Source organism: Artibeus jamaicensis, unplaced genomic scaffold, assembly GCF_021234435.1.
Source record: "Artibeus jamaicensis isolate MK-2021 breed Jamaican fruit bat unplaced genomic scaffold, CSHL_Jam_final scaffold_614, whole genome shotgun sequence".
NCBI classification, from domain to species: domain Eukaryota; kingdom Metazoa; phylum Chordata; class Mammalia; order Chiroptera; family Phyllostomidae; genus Artibeus; species Artibeus jamaicensis.
The window spans coordinates 4843835-4862540 of record NW_026522050.1 but is presented as its reverse complement, the minus strand read 5'-3'; the positions used below and the strand labels follow the sequence as shown (position 1 = coordinate 4862540).

General features: G+C 39.8%; 1 protein-coding gene across 1 annotated transcript; it reads left to right on the top strand.

Annotated features, from left to right (window-relative positions):
- Nucleotides 1-4788: 4788 nt before the first annotated feature.
- OOSP2 (oocyte secreted protein 2) lies at nt 4789-12086 on the top strand. The gene is made up of 4 exons (XM_053659046.1): nt 4789-4801; nt 9009-9187; nt 10427-10530; nt 11972-12086. Exons 1-4 carry the CDS (start codon nt 4789-4791, stop codon nt 12084-12086), a joined length of 411 nt encoding a protein of 136 aa, XP_053515021.1.
- Nucleotides 12087-18706: the final 6620 nt, after the last annotated feature.

Below are 18706 nucleotides of genomic sequence, written 5' to 3'. Positions count from 1 at the left end.
ATAACAATGATGATTGCTTGGCTCTCTGACTTTTAGTCACTTCACCCATTACCTACAAGCAAATTGGGCCCTTCTGGTGCCCAGTCCCAGGTGGGTGGGTTTGTGTACATTCTAGGACTCTGTGGGTCTCTCCAGTGAACTCTCCTGTGAGGCTAGGAGTGTTCCTCCACTGCTGCAACCTCCACAGATTTTTACAGCCAGAGGTTTTGAGGCTTTATTTTCCTGAACTGGCAGCCTGGGTTGTGCAGTCCGTCTTTGTCCTTTGTTGTTCCTTCTGGTTTATCTGCACGCAAGTGTGGGACCGCCCAGTCCTCCAGTGGCTGTCTTGCCATGGGTCGTCTCTGCCCCAGCTGCCTGTCTCCACCCCTCCTGCCAGTCTGGATGAATGTTTCTTCTTTAATTCCTTGGTTGTCAGACTTCCATACAGTTTGATTTTATGTGAGTTCTGGTTGTTTTTGTTTTTAAATTTGTTGTTGTCCTTTTGGTTGTGTGAAGAGGCAAAGTGTATCTACCTACACCTTCATCCTGGCCAGAAGTCCTGTTGTTCTTTTAAAATACTGTCTGAACTTCACTCATGTCAGATTCATGAATGGCTCTGCAAAGCTAGGAAGATAAAGCTATATCAATATCTGGTCTGTCCACGAGCTGATTCGAATACTTTTCTGTTTTATCTGGAATATTTTCTTGTGTGTGTGTATGTGTGTTTTGCAATGCTTTCCAACTTCAAGGCCTGACTAAACATCAACCTCTCTAAGGTAGTATTTTAATATTATTTTTTGTGTTCATGTTTTTAGAAGATCACTTATACGTGTATGTTTCTTTCTGTTTGCAGTGGGTCATTTTTGTGTGGAACTGACTTGTAATTTTTTTGTAAAGGCTACATCATATTCTCCAACTGCCCAGTGCATAGGAGACACAGAACAGATCCTCTACATGTTCTTATGACAAGCTACATCTCTATGAGGTCCTGTGAATAGGACTGATGATGTTCTAAAATTTATTTTTTTAAAAATTTTATTTTAAAATTTCAATTGACATACAATATTATATTAGTTTTAGGTGTATAACATAGTGATTAGACATTTATATAAGTTATGAGGTGATGACCCAGTAAGTTTAGTACCCATCTGACAACACAGTTATTACAGTGCTATTGACTATATTCCCCATGCTGTACTTTACATTGCCATGACTGTTTTTTTTTATCACTAGCAATTTGTGATTCTTAATCCCTTCACCTTTTTCATCCATTCCCCACCCATCCTCTCAGCTGGTGACCACCAATTTGTTCTCTGTACCTATTTTGTGTATTGTTTTATTATTATTATTTAGATTACACATATAAGTGAAATTATGTGGTATTTATCTTTCTCTGACTTATTTTATTTAGTACAATACCCTCTAGGCTATATATGTTGTTGCAAATGGTAAGATTCCATTATCTTTTATGGCTGAGTAATATTCCATTGTGTATATTTACCACATCTTGTGAATTTCTTTGTTATCTGTTTGGACTGTAAATCTTTTGTTAGCAAGGATCTCATATATTTCCTGATCTTTCCATCATATCCAAGATAAATCTTTCAGAATCCTAGAATACCACAGCTCACACGTACCAACGAATTATTATTGATATTCAAAAATTTCAGCTAGGCCCATGTGGAGAAAGGACAGTGACTTATGAGTCAGGGGAGAATCCTGGAGATCTCAGATGGAGTGAGTGGGATGTTCAGGCCTGGCTGTGGTACATGATGGTACCATCATGGTAAATGTGGTGCCAGGAAGATTCTGCTCCAGTTAATGTATGTAGCAGCTATGCATGTTCCTCAGGCTTTTTCTCAATTCATTTATCAGCTATTTGAGACAACCTCAGAATATCAAATGGAAATTTGACTCTACAATTAGTATGTAAGGAAGTGGTGAAGCCAGAAGCATGGACTTTCTGTATGTCCATGCCCACTTACCCTTTAGCATCCATCTTTTTAAAAAAACTTTTTGCTGTTGTTCAATTACAGTTGTACCCATTTTTCCCCCATTACTCTCCCCTGCCATACCCACCTACTCACCTTCTGCATTCAATCCTATGCCCCTGTTGTCTTTGTCCCTGGGTTCTTTATGCAAGTTCCTTGACTTGACCCTTCCCCTTCTTCCCCCATTACCCACTCTCTCCCCACCCCTCTGGCCACTGTCAGTTTGTTCTTTATTTCCATGTCTCTGGTTTTACTTTGCTTGCTTGTATTGTTATTAGGTTCCACTTATAAGTGAGATCATGAGGTAGAAACTCCTACCCTTTGTGACAGAATGGATGGAACTGGAAAGTATTATGCTAAGTAAAATAAGCCAGGCAGTGAAAGACAAATGCCATACAAATCCATTGTTGAAACAATTCTTCCTTTTTTTCTTTAGGAGGAATCATCTCAATAATCTTATCTGGGTGGTATTAGACTGATATTTCACACAGATGGAGAGAGGTGATTCGTAGGTTACAATCACTGATGTAGAACACCTGCCTTCTCCAACCTCACTTTTTCCCCCATAACATCTCCCTGAATTTTCTTCTTTTCTTGATGATGATTAATTTTAAAGGCCATGAACTTCCAGGCTCCAGTTGTATTGAGTTTTAACTAGTAATTGGGTATATACAGAATTCAAGCTCTGTGCAGCCTGCTGGGAAAAAGCTGCCTCCCTAAAGGTTGGATTGCTAGTCAGGCTTTGCCCCTCCCCTTTCTTAAATGGTAAAGTGAAACTTCAATATTTCCATTAATTTAGGAGCCTTGTGTGCAGGTACACTGTCAGCAAGGGCTACAACAAATATATGTGTTCAACATTTATTCTTTGTGTGGCTGTGAATATAAAGATGATTAAGAAATGAAGTCCGTGTTCGAAATATTCTAGCTTGGATGACAGGTTGTGTTACAGTTGCTTATGTCAACATCAAATAAAAAGGTAAGATTTAAACCTCATTGCTTTTGCTTTTGTAAAACATGAGGAGGTTGTATCAGATGAGATGGAGAGTCATGTTTCAGGTTACGAGCCTAATGCCTTAACAAGTATGAGATGGGTAGTATTCCCTTGCGTAAATGTACCATAGTTTTTTATCCACTCATTTACTGATAGGCAGTAAATTTGCTTCCAACACTTGGCTATTGTAAATTGACCTGCTATGAACATTGGGGTGCATAGGTTCTTTTGAATTGGTGTTTCAGGATTCTGCAGCAGAAAGAAAAAAGGAGCTCCTACCCTTCATGACAGCATGGAGGGAACTGGAGAGCATTATGCTAAGTGAAGTAAGCAAGTTGGTGAAAGACAAATACCTATGATCTCACCTATAAGTAGAATCTAATCAATAACACAAACAAGCAAGCAAATGTAACCAGAGAATTGAAATAAAGAACAAATTGATAGTAACCAGAAGGGAGGAGAGAAGGGAGATAATGGAGGGAAAAGGGGAAGGGTCATGGACAAAGGCAAAGGGGGGTAGGATTGAGGGTGAGAGGTGAGGATAGGTGGGGGAGGGGGAGTGGTGGGTGGAAATTGAGATAATTTTACTTGGACAACAATAAAAAATAAATTAATACAAAAGAAGTATGAGATGGGTACTGGCTATTTAAGAACAGTCTGGTTGCTTGGAATTTTTTAAAAAATGTTTATCTGTCATTTGAACTTTGTCTCAATAGACATATATGTTTTGTATTGTGATTTCTATCTCATAATTGTTTTCAGATGTATCTGTTTATATGTATGACTATATTTTCCATACCACATGGAATTTGATTATATGAATGTATCGCAATTTGTGTCTTCATTCTGTTGTTGGTCATTTGGCCTGGAGAATTATGTTCATTTACATTGGTTATTATTGTTGATATATTTGCAATTCATTTATTGAAATTGTTTTTTTTTTTGTCTTCCCTTTTCATTGGCCTTTATTTTAACATTTTTCTACTTGTTTTTGATCACAGGCCGCATTTGTTATCATTCTGTACCAGTCTCAGATGCACGGCTAAGCAGCCAGAAAACCATGCACTCCATAGAGTGGTCCCCCTTCTTCCCCAAGCACGACCTGGTCTCGTACATAGTTATCATGACATTATCAACCACATTTCCAATGCTGCACACTACATCTCTGTAACTATATTGTAACTACCAATTTTTATTACTTAATCCCTTCACCTCATTCACTCAGCCTCCAAATACCCCTCCTTACTGACTACTGTTAGTGTGATCTCTGAACATATAAGTCTGTTCCTATTTTGCCTGTTTATTTTGTTCACTAGATTCCATATATAAGTGAAATCCTGTGGTATCTGTATTTATCATTCTGACTTATTTCCCTTAGCATAATATGCTTTATGTTCATCTGCGCTGTTGCAAAAGGTATGATTTCACCCTTTTATATAGCTAAGTAGTATTCCATTGTGTCATGTACAACAGCTTTTTTATTCACTAATTTATTGATGGGCACTTGGGCTGCTTCCAATTTTGGCTATTATAAATAATGTTTCAATGAACATAAGGGTGCATATATTCCTCTAAATTAGTGTTTCAGATTTCTTTGGCTATATTCTGAGAAGTGGAATCATTGGATCACAAGGCAGTTCCATTTTTAATTTTTTGAGAAATCTCCATACTGTTTTCCACAATGGCTGTACCAACCTGCATTCCCACCACAGGGTTCCTTTTGCTCCCCATCCTCACCAACATGGTTTGTTAGTTGATTTGTGGATGATGGCTATTCTGACAGATGTGAGGTGGTATATCACTGTAGTTTTGATTTACACATCCCTGATGGTCAGTGATGGTGAGCGTTTTTTCATATGTCTATTGGCCATCTGTCCATCTGCTTTTAATAGAAAAAAATATTTACAATATCATAATTTGTCTCCTTCAGGTGTTAGTGTGGCAAGACAAATTATGTCCAAATTACTTGTCAACTTAGTTCCTAAAGAGGATAAATAAGTGTCTCTTTTTTCCTCTTCGTTTTTTCTACTTTTTAAAAATAAATTGCATAAATATTATTAGAAATTTTTACAGCCAAAGTCAGCTTTTCTCTTTTACTCCATATGGGAATTTTTGCTTTGGTTTATTTATTTCTGCAGCTATCTGCTATTTTCTAGTCTGCTTATTTCATGTTTATTCATTACCTTTCTCTTGGTGAACATTTTGGTTGTTCTAGATTATTTTCCTTTTTTGAATATTTCTTTGATATATTCTTCTGCATAGCTTATTGTTTACTTTGTTGTTCTTTTGTTTGTTTTGGCTTTTTGTCTTTTCTTTTCCTTGCCTTCTTTTTTGTTGTTATTTTTTGTTTATTTTATTTTATTGATTATGCCATTACATTTGTTCTATTTCCCCCCTCCGTTCCCCTCCACCCCGCACACCCCCTCCCCCACCATTCCCCCCTTTAGTTCATGAATACTTGTCTCAAGTTCTTTAGATTCTATATTTCCCATACTATTCTTACCCTCCCCCTATCTATTTTCTATTTACTGTCTCTGCTACTTATTTTCTGTACTTTCTCCCCCCTTCTCCTTCTCCTACTCCCCTGTTGCTAACCCTCCACGTGATGTTCATTTCTATGGTTCACTACTGATCTAGCTGTCCTCTTACTTTGCTTTTGTTTTAGGTGTGGTTCTTAATAACTGTGAGTTTGCTCACAGCAAACTGTGAGTTTGCTATCCTTTCACTGTTCATCTTTTTTATCTTCTTTTTCTTAGGTAAGTCCCTTTAACATTTCATATAATAAGGGCTTGGTGATGATGAACTCCTTGAATTTGATCTTATCTGAGAAGCACTTTATCTGTCCTTGCATTCTAAATGAAAACTTTGCTGGATAGAGCAATCTTAGTTGTAGGTCTTTGGTTTTCATGACTTGGAATACTTCTTTCCAGCCCCTTCATGCCTGTAAGGTCTCTTTTGAGATATCTGCTGACAGTCTGATGGGAACTCCTTTGTAGGTGACTGTCCCCTTATCTCTTGCTGCTTCTAGGATTCTCTCCTTCATTTTAATCTTGGCTAATATAATGATGATGTGCCTTGGTGTGTTCCTTCTTCGGTCCAACTCCTTTGGAACTCTCTGAGCTTCCTGGATTTCCTGGAAGTCTATTTCCTTTGCCAGAATGGGGAAGTTCTCCTTTATTATTTGTTCAAATAAGGTTTCCATTCATGACTGTTCCTCTTCCCCTTCTGGTACCTCTATAATTCGAATGTTGGAACATTTAAAGATGTTCTGGAGGTTCCTAAGCCTCTCCTCATTTTTTTGAATTCTTATTTTTTCATTCTTTTCTGTTTGGTCATTTTTTCTTCCTTCTGGTCTACTCCCTTGATTTGAGTCCCAGTTTCCTTTCCATTACTATTGGTTTCCTGTACGTTTCCCTTCATTCCAATTAGTTTAGCCTTCATTCCAATTAGTTTAGCCTTCATATATTCCTCTAATTTGTGGCTAAAATCAACCAGTTCTGTGAGGATCCTGATCACCAGTGTTTTAAACTGTGCATCTGAAAGTTTTGCTATTTCTTCATCGCTTAGATTTATCAGCTCTGGGGCTCTGAGTTGTTCTTTGAGCCATGTTTTTATCTGTTTGTGCAGGGTGGGGCCGCCCAGGTTGCTGGTTTGTGATGCTGTATGTGGGGGCGGGGTCAGAAAGGGAGCAATGGCGGTCCTCTCTGCTCGCCCAGTTCGTCCCACTGCTTGCCCCCGCCTGTTCATCTGAGCGGAAATGTGCGAGCCTGCCGCCCTGTGCCGTGTGGTGTCAATGCTCGCCTCTTCACTGGTTTATCTGCACGCAAATGCTCGACTGACCACAGACAGCCAGCTGCGCCTCTTCCCTGTGTCCGCCCATAGCTGGCCCGCACCTGGGATCCGAGCACTCAGCTGCCTGTGCACCACCCAGGGCGGGGATCTTTTTGGCCAACCTGCTCCTCTGCTGGCTTTGCCCCTCTTACCAGTTTAGCTGAGCATTTCATTGTTTTTGGACTCTGTATTGTCGATTTTCTGTGTGGTTTGGTTGCGTTTATTATTGTTAAAACTTTATTGTTTTTAGATTTGGTTGTGCAAGGATGCAAGGTGTTTCCACCTATGCCTCCATCTTGGCGGAAGTCTCTCTTGCCTTCTATATTGTTTCAAAATTAAAATTTTTTTCCTTCATTATGTTTTGTTCTCCAATTTTGGAAGTATTGCTATCTAATTTAAGATTGCTTTTTATCTCTGTTACTTATTATGCATTTAAAAATAATTGTAGTCCTTTGCCCACTTTTTAATTGGGTTGCTTGTCTTCTTAGAGTGGAGTCGTGTAAGTTCTTTGTATATTTTGGAATTAAACCTTTTTCTGAGGTATCATTGGCAATTATGTTTTCCCATACAGTTGGTGTCTTTTTATTTTAATACTATTTTCTTTAGCCATGCAAAAGCTTTTAATTTTGATGAGATCCCATTTGTTTATTCTTTCCTTTATGTCCCTTGCTCTAAGGGACATATCAGTATAACAGTCGCTGCATGAAATATCTGAGATTTTCTTGCCAATGTTCTCCTCTAGGACTTTAATGGTGTCATGGCTTATATTTAAGTCTTTTATCCACCTTGAATTTATTTTGGTGTATGGTGTAAGTCTGTGCTCGAGTTTCATTTTTTTGCATGTAGCTATCTAGTTCTCCCAACACCATTTGTTGAAGAGGCTATTTTTAGTCCATTTTATGTTGCTGCCCCCTTTGTCGAATATTAATTGACTGTAGAGGGTTGGGTTGATTTCTGGGCTCTCTTTTCTGTTCCATTGGTCTATGTGCCTGCTTTTATGCCAGTACCAGGCTGTTTTGATTACAGTGTCCTTGTAATACAGTTTGGTATCAGGTACTGCGATCCCTCCTACTTTGTTCTTCTTTCTCAAAATTGCAGCTGCTATTCAGGGTCGTTTATGGTTCCATATAAACTTTTGAAGTGTTTTTTCTATGTCTGTAAAGTATGTCATTGGTACTTTAATAGGTATTGCATTGAATCTGTAAATTTCTTTGGTTAGTAAGGACATTCTGATAATATTAATTCTTCCAATCCATGAACATGGTATGTGTTTACATTTGTTTGTGACTTCCATGATTTGTGGGAGCGGGGTCGGAGAGGGGCAATGGCATTTGTTCAGCTCTCTCTGGGATTTCGGTCCCCTCTGCTGCTTCTTGCAAGCAAACCGGTTCTCCCTGGTGCTGGCTCCTGGGTGTGTGGGCCTATGCACCCTCCAGGACCCTGTGGGTCTCTCCAACAAACTCTTGGTGAGCCTGGAAGCTTCTCCAATCAATGCTTTCATGCTTTAAGTCTTGGCACTGGGGCCCTAGCCTGTGTGGTCTGTCTCACTGCTCACTCCTTTGCCTGGTTTACCTGCTCACAAATGTGTGACCGCGTTCAGCCAGCCACCTTGTGCCCCCACTGGGTCTGCCCACTGCAACCCCACACCTTAGATCCTCCAACCATGGCCTGCGCTCCTGGGTCAGTCAGGCCGCTTTTGCCTGCCCGATTCCATTCCACCAGCCGCTGACTCCAACCTCTTACTGGTCTGGCTGAATGCTTCATTGTTGTCAGACTTCTGTACAGTTCAATTTTCTGTGTTTTGGTTGCGTTTTTGTTACTAAAACTTTGTTGTCTTTAAACTTGGTTATGCGAGGAGGCACAATGTTTCCACCTATGCCTCCATTTTGGCCAGAAGTCAAGACCACCTGGAATCTAGTTTCTTTAAGAGGAGGGAGCTCTATGATTATGGTGCTTCTTCTTCTGGTGTGTGGATTTTCTTCCCTGTGAAATTACTGAAATGTAATTATTTGGGGAAATAACTGTGTATATATTTTAGGAGATAATGGTAATGTGAAAATCTTTTCTATATTATAAGCTGTGTTTGCCTTTCATGGATAGATTCATGATCAATTAATTATATTTTATTTATTACAAAGGTCAGAACTGAATAACCTTTGAGCACTTTTTAAAGATAAATACACATCTGACACTTTGTCTTATGATTCTTTCTGTAGTGAAAATAACTTGTTCTCTGGACTGGATGATGGTCCAAGTTGTCCCAAATACTTGCAGTGGACATCAGTATATACTGGCTGAGGAATTATACCTGGGATCAGGTTGTCCTGCGACTCGGATTGAAACATATGTGTATCATTTTATATATCTCATTTCTGATTGCGGCATCAGGACACAGGTGAGACTAGTGATTATTTGTAAAGACAATTTATAAATACTTTTTTAGACCTTTATGGCTGGTGCAAAAATTGTTTTTTTTTAAGGTTTTATTTACTTATTTTTAGAGAGAGGGAAAGGGATGGAGGAAGAGGGGAGAGAGACACCAATGTGTGGTTGCCTCTTGAGTGCCCCCTACCTGAGGCCCAGCTTGTAACCCAGGCGTGTGCCCTGACTGGGAATTGAACTGGCAACCCTTTGGTTCACGGGCTGGCACTCAATCCACAGAGCCACAGCAGCCAGGGCTAAAATTGTTTTTTAAGAGCAAGTTTTGCTTCTGGTTATAATGATTTATGAATAGATAACAACACAGTTCCTACTTACCAATCAATGAATATGGGCCATCTATGTGCACAGGACCTTGTAACACAGATTAACAGACTGGAAGGGAACTGACCTTAAGTTATCTTCAGGCTACAATTGAATTTCACCACAACTTAGCAGACAGTTGTAAATTTCATTGAAAGCTCCTAATATGGAAGGTCCCCAGTCCTGGGCCAGTTTATCACATTCAACCTTATGTCATTTGAACCTGCCCATGTTCTGTGAGGACATATATCAATATGGGGAGTAGATTTTTACTGGAATAAAATCTGTCAACTATTTTGCTGGCACAAATCAACTGCATTGTTATCTTGACATGTTATCTTTTAAAACAGATTTTTGAATTTAAACACCGTGTAGCCATACTACAAAAATATTTCATGCCAATTACTAATGATGACAGTCATCTGTGAATAAGGTCTTATCTCTGCTTTGGAAAGATGGGAACTGGAGCTTCGGAAGGTGCTTTAAAAATTGGCCCGGGGATGCAGGGCTGGTTGGTGATAGTTTAGAAGCCAAACCAGGATGGTTATCCTTCAAAGCTTATGCTTTGAACCACTGTATTATTTGACCTCCAAATTATCTCTCTCAAAAGAACTGTTGAAAACCTTTTCAATAATAAATCACAAAGGTGGCTCTAAATGGCAGTTTAGGTCACTTAGAGGTACTATTCAGATTTGCCCCCCGCAGACACTTTAAATTCACTCTTCCAGCTAACAACTTCTGCTGTCCCAGGGGGTTGTCAGACCTTCACAGTTTCCTAAAAGTGAAAATAGCCATTTCTGTGAGGTTGAATATTTTCTACTTCCTGTTCGTATGTGTGTATGACTCCTCTCCCACAATAAGTACCTTCTACTTGATCTTTGTGCTCTCCTAGGTTGTGTCAGAGCATATTCTCCTCTTGCAAAGTGAGCTGTACTATAACCCAAGGGATCTACATTGCCATTGCCAAATAATTCCTCTGCAGTGTTCCACCTCTAGGTGAGTCCGATAGCTCAGACCGCTTTCCAGTGCCTTCACTTCACCTTATCAGACAGTTCTGCAGAAGCATATACTATCTGATTCACCCATAAGCCTATAAGCCTATCTCTAAACAAACACTAAATTAGCATTTACAAAAATATTTTAATGAATACTCTTATCTTTTGTAATATAATAACCATTTTAGAATCAAAACATATGGAATCTAGAGGGACTAAGTTATTTTATAGTAACTGAACTACAAAGCACAGTCATTAAATATGCAGAGTCACTTTAGTAAGTAAGAGAATCAAGCATGATATTACCTTTCAAAGCTCTCTCCATAATACTGTCTTCTGGTACATGTCCATGTTAGGAGAGTAAATAGCTAAAAATTTAAGAGAAAAGCAATTTTTTATTTTATTCCATTTATTTATTTATTTTTAAAATATTTTATTTATTTATCTTTAGAGGGGAAGAGAAGGAGAGAGGGAGAGAAATATCAATGTATGGTTGCCTATTGTGCATCCCCTGCTGGGAAACTGTCCTGCAACCCAGGCATGTGACTTGACTGGGAATCGAACTGTGATCCTTTGGTTCTCAGGCCTGCGCTCAATCTACTGAGCTACACTAGCCAGGGCTCAATTTTTCATTTTAATACTAAGTCACAGAGGTACATGAAAGGAAGAGCTTATCAGCCTAATAATTAAATGTACTTTGCTTGCGGTTTTGTGAAACTGAGACACTGAATCCTAAAAGGACCGACATTGAACTCTGAGACCAGTGGAATGCTATCCTGGTAGACTTTGACCATTTCAGTGAAATACGTGCACTGAGTGGTATAAACTTGAATGACAAATCTGGAAACCACCTGAAAACCACAGGAGAATTCTGTCCTTGTTTAATATATGAAAATAGTTAACACCAAAGCAAAGAATTTGGAGCTCAGAGCTAATGTGCAGTATCCTTTAGCATGATCAGAGTATTATTGGGGGGAGTAAGAAAGAATTGTTTTTTTGTTATGGTAAAATATATACAAAATGGCTTAAATGGTACATTTTATTATAAGTTTAAAATTTAGTGGCATTAAGTGCATTCACATTGTTGAAAGCCTCTGACCTTCCCTTTAGCTCATGTTAATGGAGCAAAACAAAGGCTGAGGGGTTCAGCACTACACACACACAGCAATGGGTCAGGTGAAGCTTTTGACAGTTTTCATTTGCCATTCTTAGGACCTAAAAGTCTAAGTCTGGACACTTGGGCATTCTGCTAATGCAGACATTATGTCACCTTCCTCCAGGAGGTACAGGTCCTGTTCTGCACCACCAAAACACCAAACTGACAGTGACTATGGTGTTCAAAAGTGATGAAAAGGAAAATAACTTGGCTCTAAGGTCAGCCTCAGAAAGACCTGGTGCCAAGCACATGCACACTAGCTGCTTTCTGTTTTTTCTTTCTTTAGGCAATCAGTGTGGCTTACACCAGTCTCAACAGATGAAATAAAATTGGATCCCAGTCCTTTTATTGCTGACTTCAAGGCAACGCCAGAAGAGTTAGGATTACTATGTTCTGGTTAAACTGACTCCCTCCTTAAGGAAAAAAGAAAATGTGAAATTGACATCATGAATTTTGTTGGAAAACATTGGGGCTTTTTTTTTGGTACAAAAAATAATTGCTATAAACATTTCCTTAGGTATCTTTTTTTTTTTAAGATTTTATTTATTTATCTTTAGAGGGGAAGGGAAGGAGAGAGGGAGAGAAACATCAATGTATGGTTGCCTTTCGTTTCCCCGGGGTCTTAGGTATCTTGATCCTTAAAAAAAACCTTAATTCAAATGATGGTTCTGATTCAATGAAGGTGCACTTTTAAATAGTATTATTTATTAGAAGTATGCCTTATTAATCTTATGTTAACTATATGGTACTTGGTATTACCCATTTAAATTCTATTTCCTGTTCTATATATTAATTGAGCCATATGTCCTCAATGACAATAGTTTGATCTATTTGATATGAACCTCTGGAAATTATTATATATTTTTAGTAAGAATAAAAAATAGAGACAAGTGTGTACATGTGCCAGAGACTAAAATTTGTGCAGAAGTTAAAATTAAATATACTAACTCCCAGGAGACACAAAGTGTTTTTATGTGAGAATGCTTTAACTTGGGTGTGCTTTCCTAGTTAATCAATAAAGCTGAGTCTTAAAAATAATGTTCACCATATTTAAGCAATTATTGTGGGAGAAATAAAATCTATGTTCTAGAATTTAGGGACTACTCCCTTCACTGAAATGTGATGCCAGATTATCCTTTCTTTCTGATATGACTTTTCTATACTTGAAATAATTGACAGGGTGAGATGCTCAAGCATCGTATCATCCTGACACATAAGAGCAATTCATTACATGATCACCTATCGCCAGCTATTTGTGCTGTCTTCTTTTCACTCAAGGGGAAGTCTGCCCAATAATACACCAAAAAAAATTCACTTCTGACTTTGGGGATATTTCTTATATTCAATTAGTTACTGATATGTACATTTTGGGTGCTACATCCTTTGTGGAACAAATTTTGCTAAGATATTTTTCATTAAGTTTTTTTGGTAAAGATTTTATTTATTTTGAGAGAGGAAGGGAGGGAGAAAGAGAGGAAGCAAAATATCACTGTGTGGTTGCCTTTCACATGCTCCCAACTGGGGACCTGGCCCACAACCCAGGCATATGCCCTGACTGGGAATCGAACCAGCAACCCTTTGGTTCTCAGGCCTGTGTTCAATCCACTGAGCTATATCAGCCAGGGCTCATTAAGGTTGTTTTTTTTAAAGATTTTATTTATTAATTTTTAGAGAGGGAGGAAGGGAGGGAGAAAGAGCGGGAGAGAAACATCAATGTGTGGCTGCCTCTTGTACACCCACTACCTGGAGCCTGGCTACAACACAGGCATGTGCTCTGACAGGGAATCAAACTGGCAGTCTTTTGGTTCACAGGCTCACGCTCAATCTACTGAGGTACATCAGCCAGGGCTCCTTTGTGGGAGGTATCTGCCTGAAGAGTTCCCCACCCTGCCCTGCCCCTGCCCAGCCACCATGGATGAGAATAAGTTTACCAAGACATGGTCTGTTAGAGGAGGAAAGGTGGCCGATTTCTCAAAGGAGAAGGGCTAGGAGCCTGTTCTTCAATGGGCTTTTATTTGGCTTAATTTGCGTGTGAATATGGGGTGTATTTGTAAAGCTCGTCAATCATTGTCAGGCAATAATGATCAAACAATAGATAACATTCAAAGAACTCTGAAGGCTTATTTGGAGTCAGGGTCAGAGGGCCATAAAGCTTTGGGGAACAAACCGATTTCATGCTTGGGCCCTTATCATTTAAATTGAGGATTTTAGCAAAGTAGGTTTCATAGAATTTTATGCATTCTTTCTTAGGCCTGATTGCCCAAGGGAACCATTCTTTCCGGAACAGGGCTGCACCCACATCCAGTTTTGTTTCAGGCTTAAGTCAGGGTGGGGAAGTAAGGCAGCCAAAGAAATTAGGAGACTTCTTGCAGACAGAATGAGGACTCAGGCTGTGTCAAAGCTGAGGAGTGAGGGTCCATCACCCCTTTTTGCTATAGCCCCCCAAGTCCTTCCCTGAGGGCCCCTTCATGACCATGCCTGTTTTAGGTCATCCCTCCCTTGAGGAATCTTACCTGTCATTGGCTAACTGGTCAGGCTTGGGGCCAAGTAGGGCGAAGTAGAGGGGGCAGAGGTGGTGCCCCTGCCAGGGAGATAAACTTTGTTTCCTTAGTGGCTTATTGTCCCAAGATCTCTCACTCAGCCTTAGCCATAGGGGGTTACAGCTTCTGAAACCAGGCAGGATAGTTCCCAACACTCATTAAGCTTTAAAAATAGTTTAACATGCTGCTACCTTATATTCAATAAAATGTTGTTTATTTCCTTGTCAAAGAATTTAACCATTGCCATAATGGATACATCCTTTGGCAGTTAAAACACAGGTAATGATGACATCTCTGGAAGGCTTGAAAGGAATGTCAGACAATACCACCAGCGTGTTGTGACAACTTATTTAATCCTAACAACTTGAAGAGTTATCCATTACTATAAAAGACCTTAGTTGCTAAGACCTTTCTATTCATTCTGTCATTGAAAAACTGTTTTCTAAGGTGGGTACAATGAGCTTAAATGTACAAATGAGGTAACTGAAGTCTTATAGTTTTAATAATTTCCTTGCACAGCTCTTTCTATAGTTCTAAATTTAAAACAAGTATGTTCAAAGAAATACTTTTTTCACTTTGTGGAGAGCAGGATCAATAAAATGGCATTGGTCCAATCAAGATAGGATAAAGTAGAGTCACTCATGTCAATCAAGAAGACTGTCAGTCAGCCATGACACTTTGGTTCAAGAGGGAAACTAAGTCAGAACAGACACTTCTGGCACGGAAACACACGTAAGATATCTGCACAGGTGGGCAGAAGAGTCACATATGCAGAGCAGGACCACCCACAGATAGGTTCCTGGGCAAATTCCCCACTTGCCATCAGGGGTGCCAAGACACTTAACAAAAGACCCAGAAGACTGGAGTGTACCACTTTCACGACAGAACTGAGGCAGACTCCAGACCACTGCTGAATCAGCTGAGCTCCACACACCAGAGTACTGCTCCATGCCACGCTGATCTCTCTTGGCATCAGCTGCTGGAGGCTCTGCCCTGCTGGACTGAAGACTTTGTCTTCCCTGCAGCCCACCTGGCTCCTGAGATCCTTCCTTGCAAGATACAGATAACTCCCTTGCCCACCATGCTCTCTCCAAAACCTTCAGACTAAGACTCTGGAACTCAGGTTCATTATCCCCCATCGATTGTTCTGTGTGTGTGTTATATTTCTCTTAGGTTGTTAGAGTGTGAGAAGGATATTAATATATGTCAATGTTCTACTTTGAGTGAAGCTGCATTCAATAAAAGCTGAGTGAATAGCACAGTTACTGTGTGTGACTCATCTATTTGTTGGTGCCAGGCTGCTCAGCAGACAGCTAGCTGAGCAGTTGCCTGGCTGACTTTATAGGGAAAGATTGTATCATGAACATATGCTTGTGACACACTTCCTCATATTTCTTTCTTTCTTTTAAGACACTTTCTTGTCCCTTTTGTCTGCAGTATTCCATTTGCAATGGCTCTGGCTAACTGTTCTTCCTTCATTCCAATCCTATCCCTTCCTTCCTATCCCTCTACCCATATTTTCTGCTTGTATTTCTTGTTCCACCAATGTGTTAAACAACATCTCAAAGTCAGAAACAGTTATTCCTGATGCCAGTTTCCTACCCAACACTATGCCTGCACACAGCACAGTGACATCTAAGTGGTTAGCACACTCTTTAGTCTCCCAGCAAAACATGTTCATTGCCTCCTCTGAACTATTGCATAAGGTAGAGATCCATTCAGCCTGAGTTAGAAGAGGCTGCCATCTTCTGGTAAAGATGCTGTGGTGACCGTTACAGAGTGTCTCCTACTCACGACAAGATAAGCTTGAGAGGAAAGAAGTCTGTCAAGGCTTGAAGCCTCCAAGGTAAACCCTATAGAATCCCTCTCTCCTGCCTTTTGTATCAATTAAAAGTGTCACCCAGTAGGCCACTGAGAATGTCTGCAAAATTTTCTGCTTGGTTGCTATGTAGAGATTTGGAACAGCCAGCTCTATAGATGGCTTTCTCTTGATGGTTACTTTGGTGCCATGGTGAAAAATGTTAGATGTAATTACATAGTTATTTATTTGGAAAAAGGTGTGCGTGGGCACACATACATACAGACGTACACCTCTTAGATATGTTAAATCCAAGTGGCTGCACCCAAATTTGTCTGCCAGCTCTGGCAGTGAGGGATGGTGTGGACACACCTGAGGTACGGAATTTGGGGAGTGAGCTTCTGCATAAACTCAGGGGGACAGTTTCAGTTAATGACATTCTAGTGGCAGCCAGGTTCTGATTCCTAGCTCCTCAGATCGCTGGCTGTGCTCCCTTGGGCAAGTTACTTTAACTTCTCTGATGCTCAGCTTCCTCATCTGTAAAATGGAAAAGGTCGTAACAGTATCACCTTTTCATATGGAGGTTGTGAGAACTAAGTCAGGTAACATGAGTAGGATACTTAAAATGTACATTGAAAGCTAGATAAGTGGACTTAACTGGTGTGTCCTTAGAAAAATCAACATTTCCTTTATAAAGAAAAGCACTAAATTAATATTTTAGAACATAATTTACTTTACCTGAAGGCTAAAAATTCTCCCTGATTTTATAGTTTTTTTTTAAAGTCAAGTTAAATAATGGGGTTAGAATAGGTTTCCTCCCTCTAGGACTACTCTGGAGTTTCTCCGTATGAGGCTCTTCTCTGTATGGGGGCATGTGAGAAACAGCCAACTGATTGATGTTTCTCTCTCTTTCTCCCTTCCTTCCCCTCTCTCTAAAAGTAAACAAATAAATCTGTTTAAAAGGTTTTTAAGAAATAATAGGAGGGTAGAAGTTGATGAATCTGAGATACTGAGTCTCTTTAATGCCCAATAAAATTAACTTTCTTAAGGCATTCATATGGTAGATCATCAGAAAATCACATATGTTGTGAATACAATGGTTACTATGAATATTTGATGAATCTGAAACTTAGGAAAAAGCTTCTTTTGTGTTGTTAACTTTGAACAATTTAATTGTTTTGAGTGTGCATTCTCCCAGCACTAGTTCCATAACTGAAAGCCAAAAATTCTATCTTTAGTGATCCATTAAATAATTACTAAGTCTCTATTATGTGTTCCCATTAAATTGTCTACCCATTTAGACTACTTTCCTGGTTCATCGACTCTTCCTCCTTCCTGGATGGCTATTTCTCCTTTATATTCTATCCTCAAATACCAATCCCCTTTCTCTCATCTTTACTCTCTCTGGTGATGACCTGGCTTCCTATTCTGACATGCTCAAGGCATCAAAAGAGAATTTTCAGATCCCCCTCTAACATCTCCTTCATGGACCAGATCTGTGCCGATACATTTTTTCACTCTAACCTTTTCCCATCAGTGACTTCTCTGTGATTTTCTCCAAAGTCAGTACCCCTCCTTGAATCCTAGCTTCTGTTCCTTCCCCACCACGCAAGTGTATCACTCCAATTTTCTTTCTCCTTGGACCTTCTTTATTTATTTATTTATTTATTTTCAGAGAGAGGGGAAGGGAAAGAGAGAGGGAGAGAAATATCAATGTGTGGTTGCCTCTTATGTGTCCCCCACTGGGAACTGGCCTGCAACCCAGGCATGTGCCCTGACTGGGAATCCAACTGTGATCCTTTGCTTCACAGGCCTGCGCTCAATCCACTGAGCTACACCAGCGACGGCTCTCCTAGACCTTCTTAATCTGTCTATAAGCATCCAGTTACTTCTGTCAAAAGAAAAAAAAGTCTCAACCTTATTTTCTGCTGCTAGCTAGCTACAGTTTGCTTTTCCTTTTGTAGCTAAACCCCTTAAAGCAGGAGTGTCAAACTCATTTTCACTGGGGGCCACATAAGCTTCACAGTTGCCTTCAAAGGGCCAAAATAATTTTAGGACTGTGTAAATGTAACCATCTCTTAACTGGGGCAAGAGCTCGGTGTTGCCACAGGGTAGAAACAAGGCACTGAGCTGGATAAAACAAGGTGGAGGCCGGATTCGGCCATGGGCCTTGTGTTTGCAACCCATGACTTAAAGGAATTATCTTTACTTTGTCTGCAATTTCTAATCTACCCAGTTTCAATGAAACCCACTCCAATATGCTTTATGTTCTCCCCTATCACACCCCTATTAGATTACTGAAGATTTCTACATTGGTAGCGGAGAGGTCAGTTCTCAGTTCTTCTGAAAATGGCCCCTTGAGCCTCAACTAGCACACAGCTGGTCACTTAGTCCTTCCAATAATGTCTTCACTTGGCTTCCAGGACATCTTCATTGAATGGTTTTCTCCCTGTCTCTTTAGTCTCTCCTTTTCAATCTCCTTTCTTATTTCCTTTTCTTCTCTCTGACCTGTTAATGTTGGGGTGCCCTAGAGCTCAGTGCTTTGTCACCTTCTCTACTAGCTCCACTGGTGATCGTATTCATTCACGAGTCGGCAAACCAACATGGTCTGGTGTCTATTCACTCTCCGTCTTCATTTCCTGATGTTGTTTCCGTTCCCCTCCTCCCACCTTGCCCCTTGCTT

Coding starts and splice junctions, on each gene's coding strand:
- OOSP2 (XM_053659046.1), top strand. Junction 9,188..10,426: donor ATTGCGGCATCAGGACACAG/GTGAGACTAGTG, acceptor GTGCTCTCCTAG/GTTGTGTCAGAGCATATTCT. Junction 10,531..11,971: donor CTGCAGTGTTCCACCTCTAG/GTGAGTCCGATA, acceptor TTCTTTCTTTAG/GCAATCAGTGTGGCTTACAC.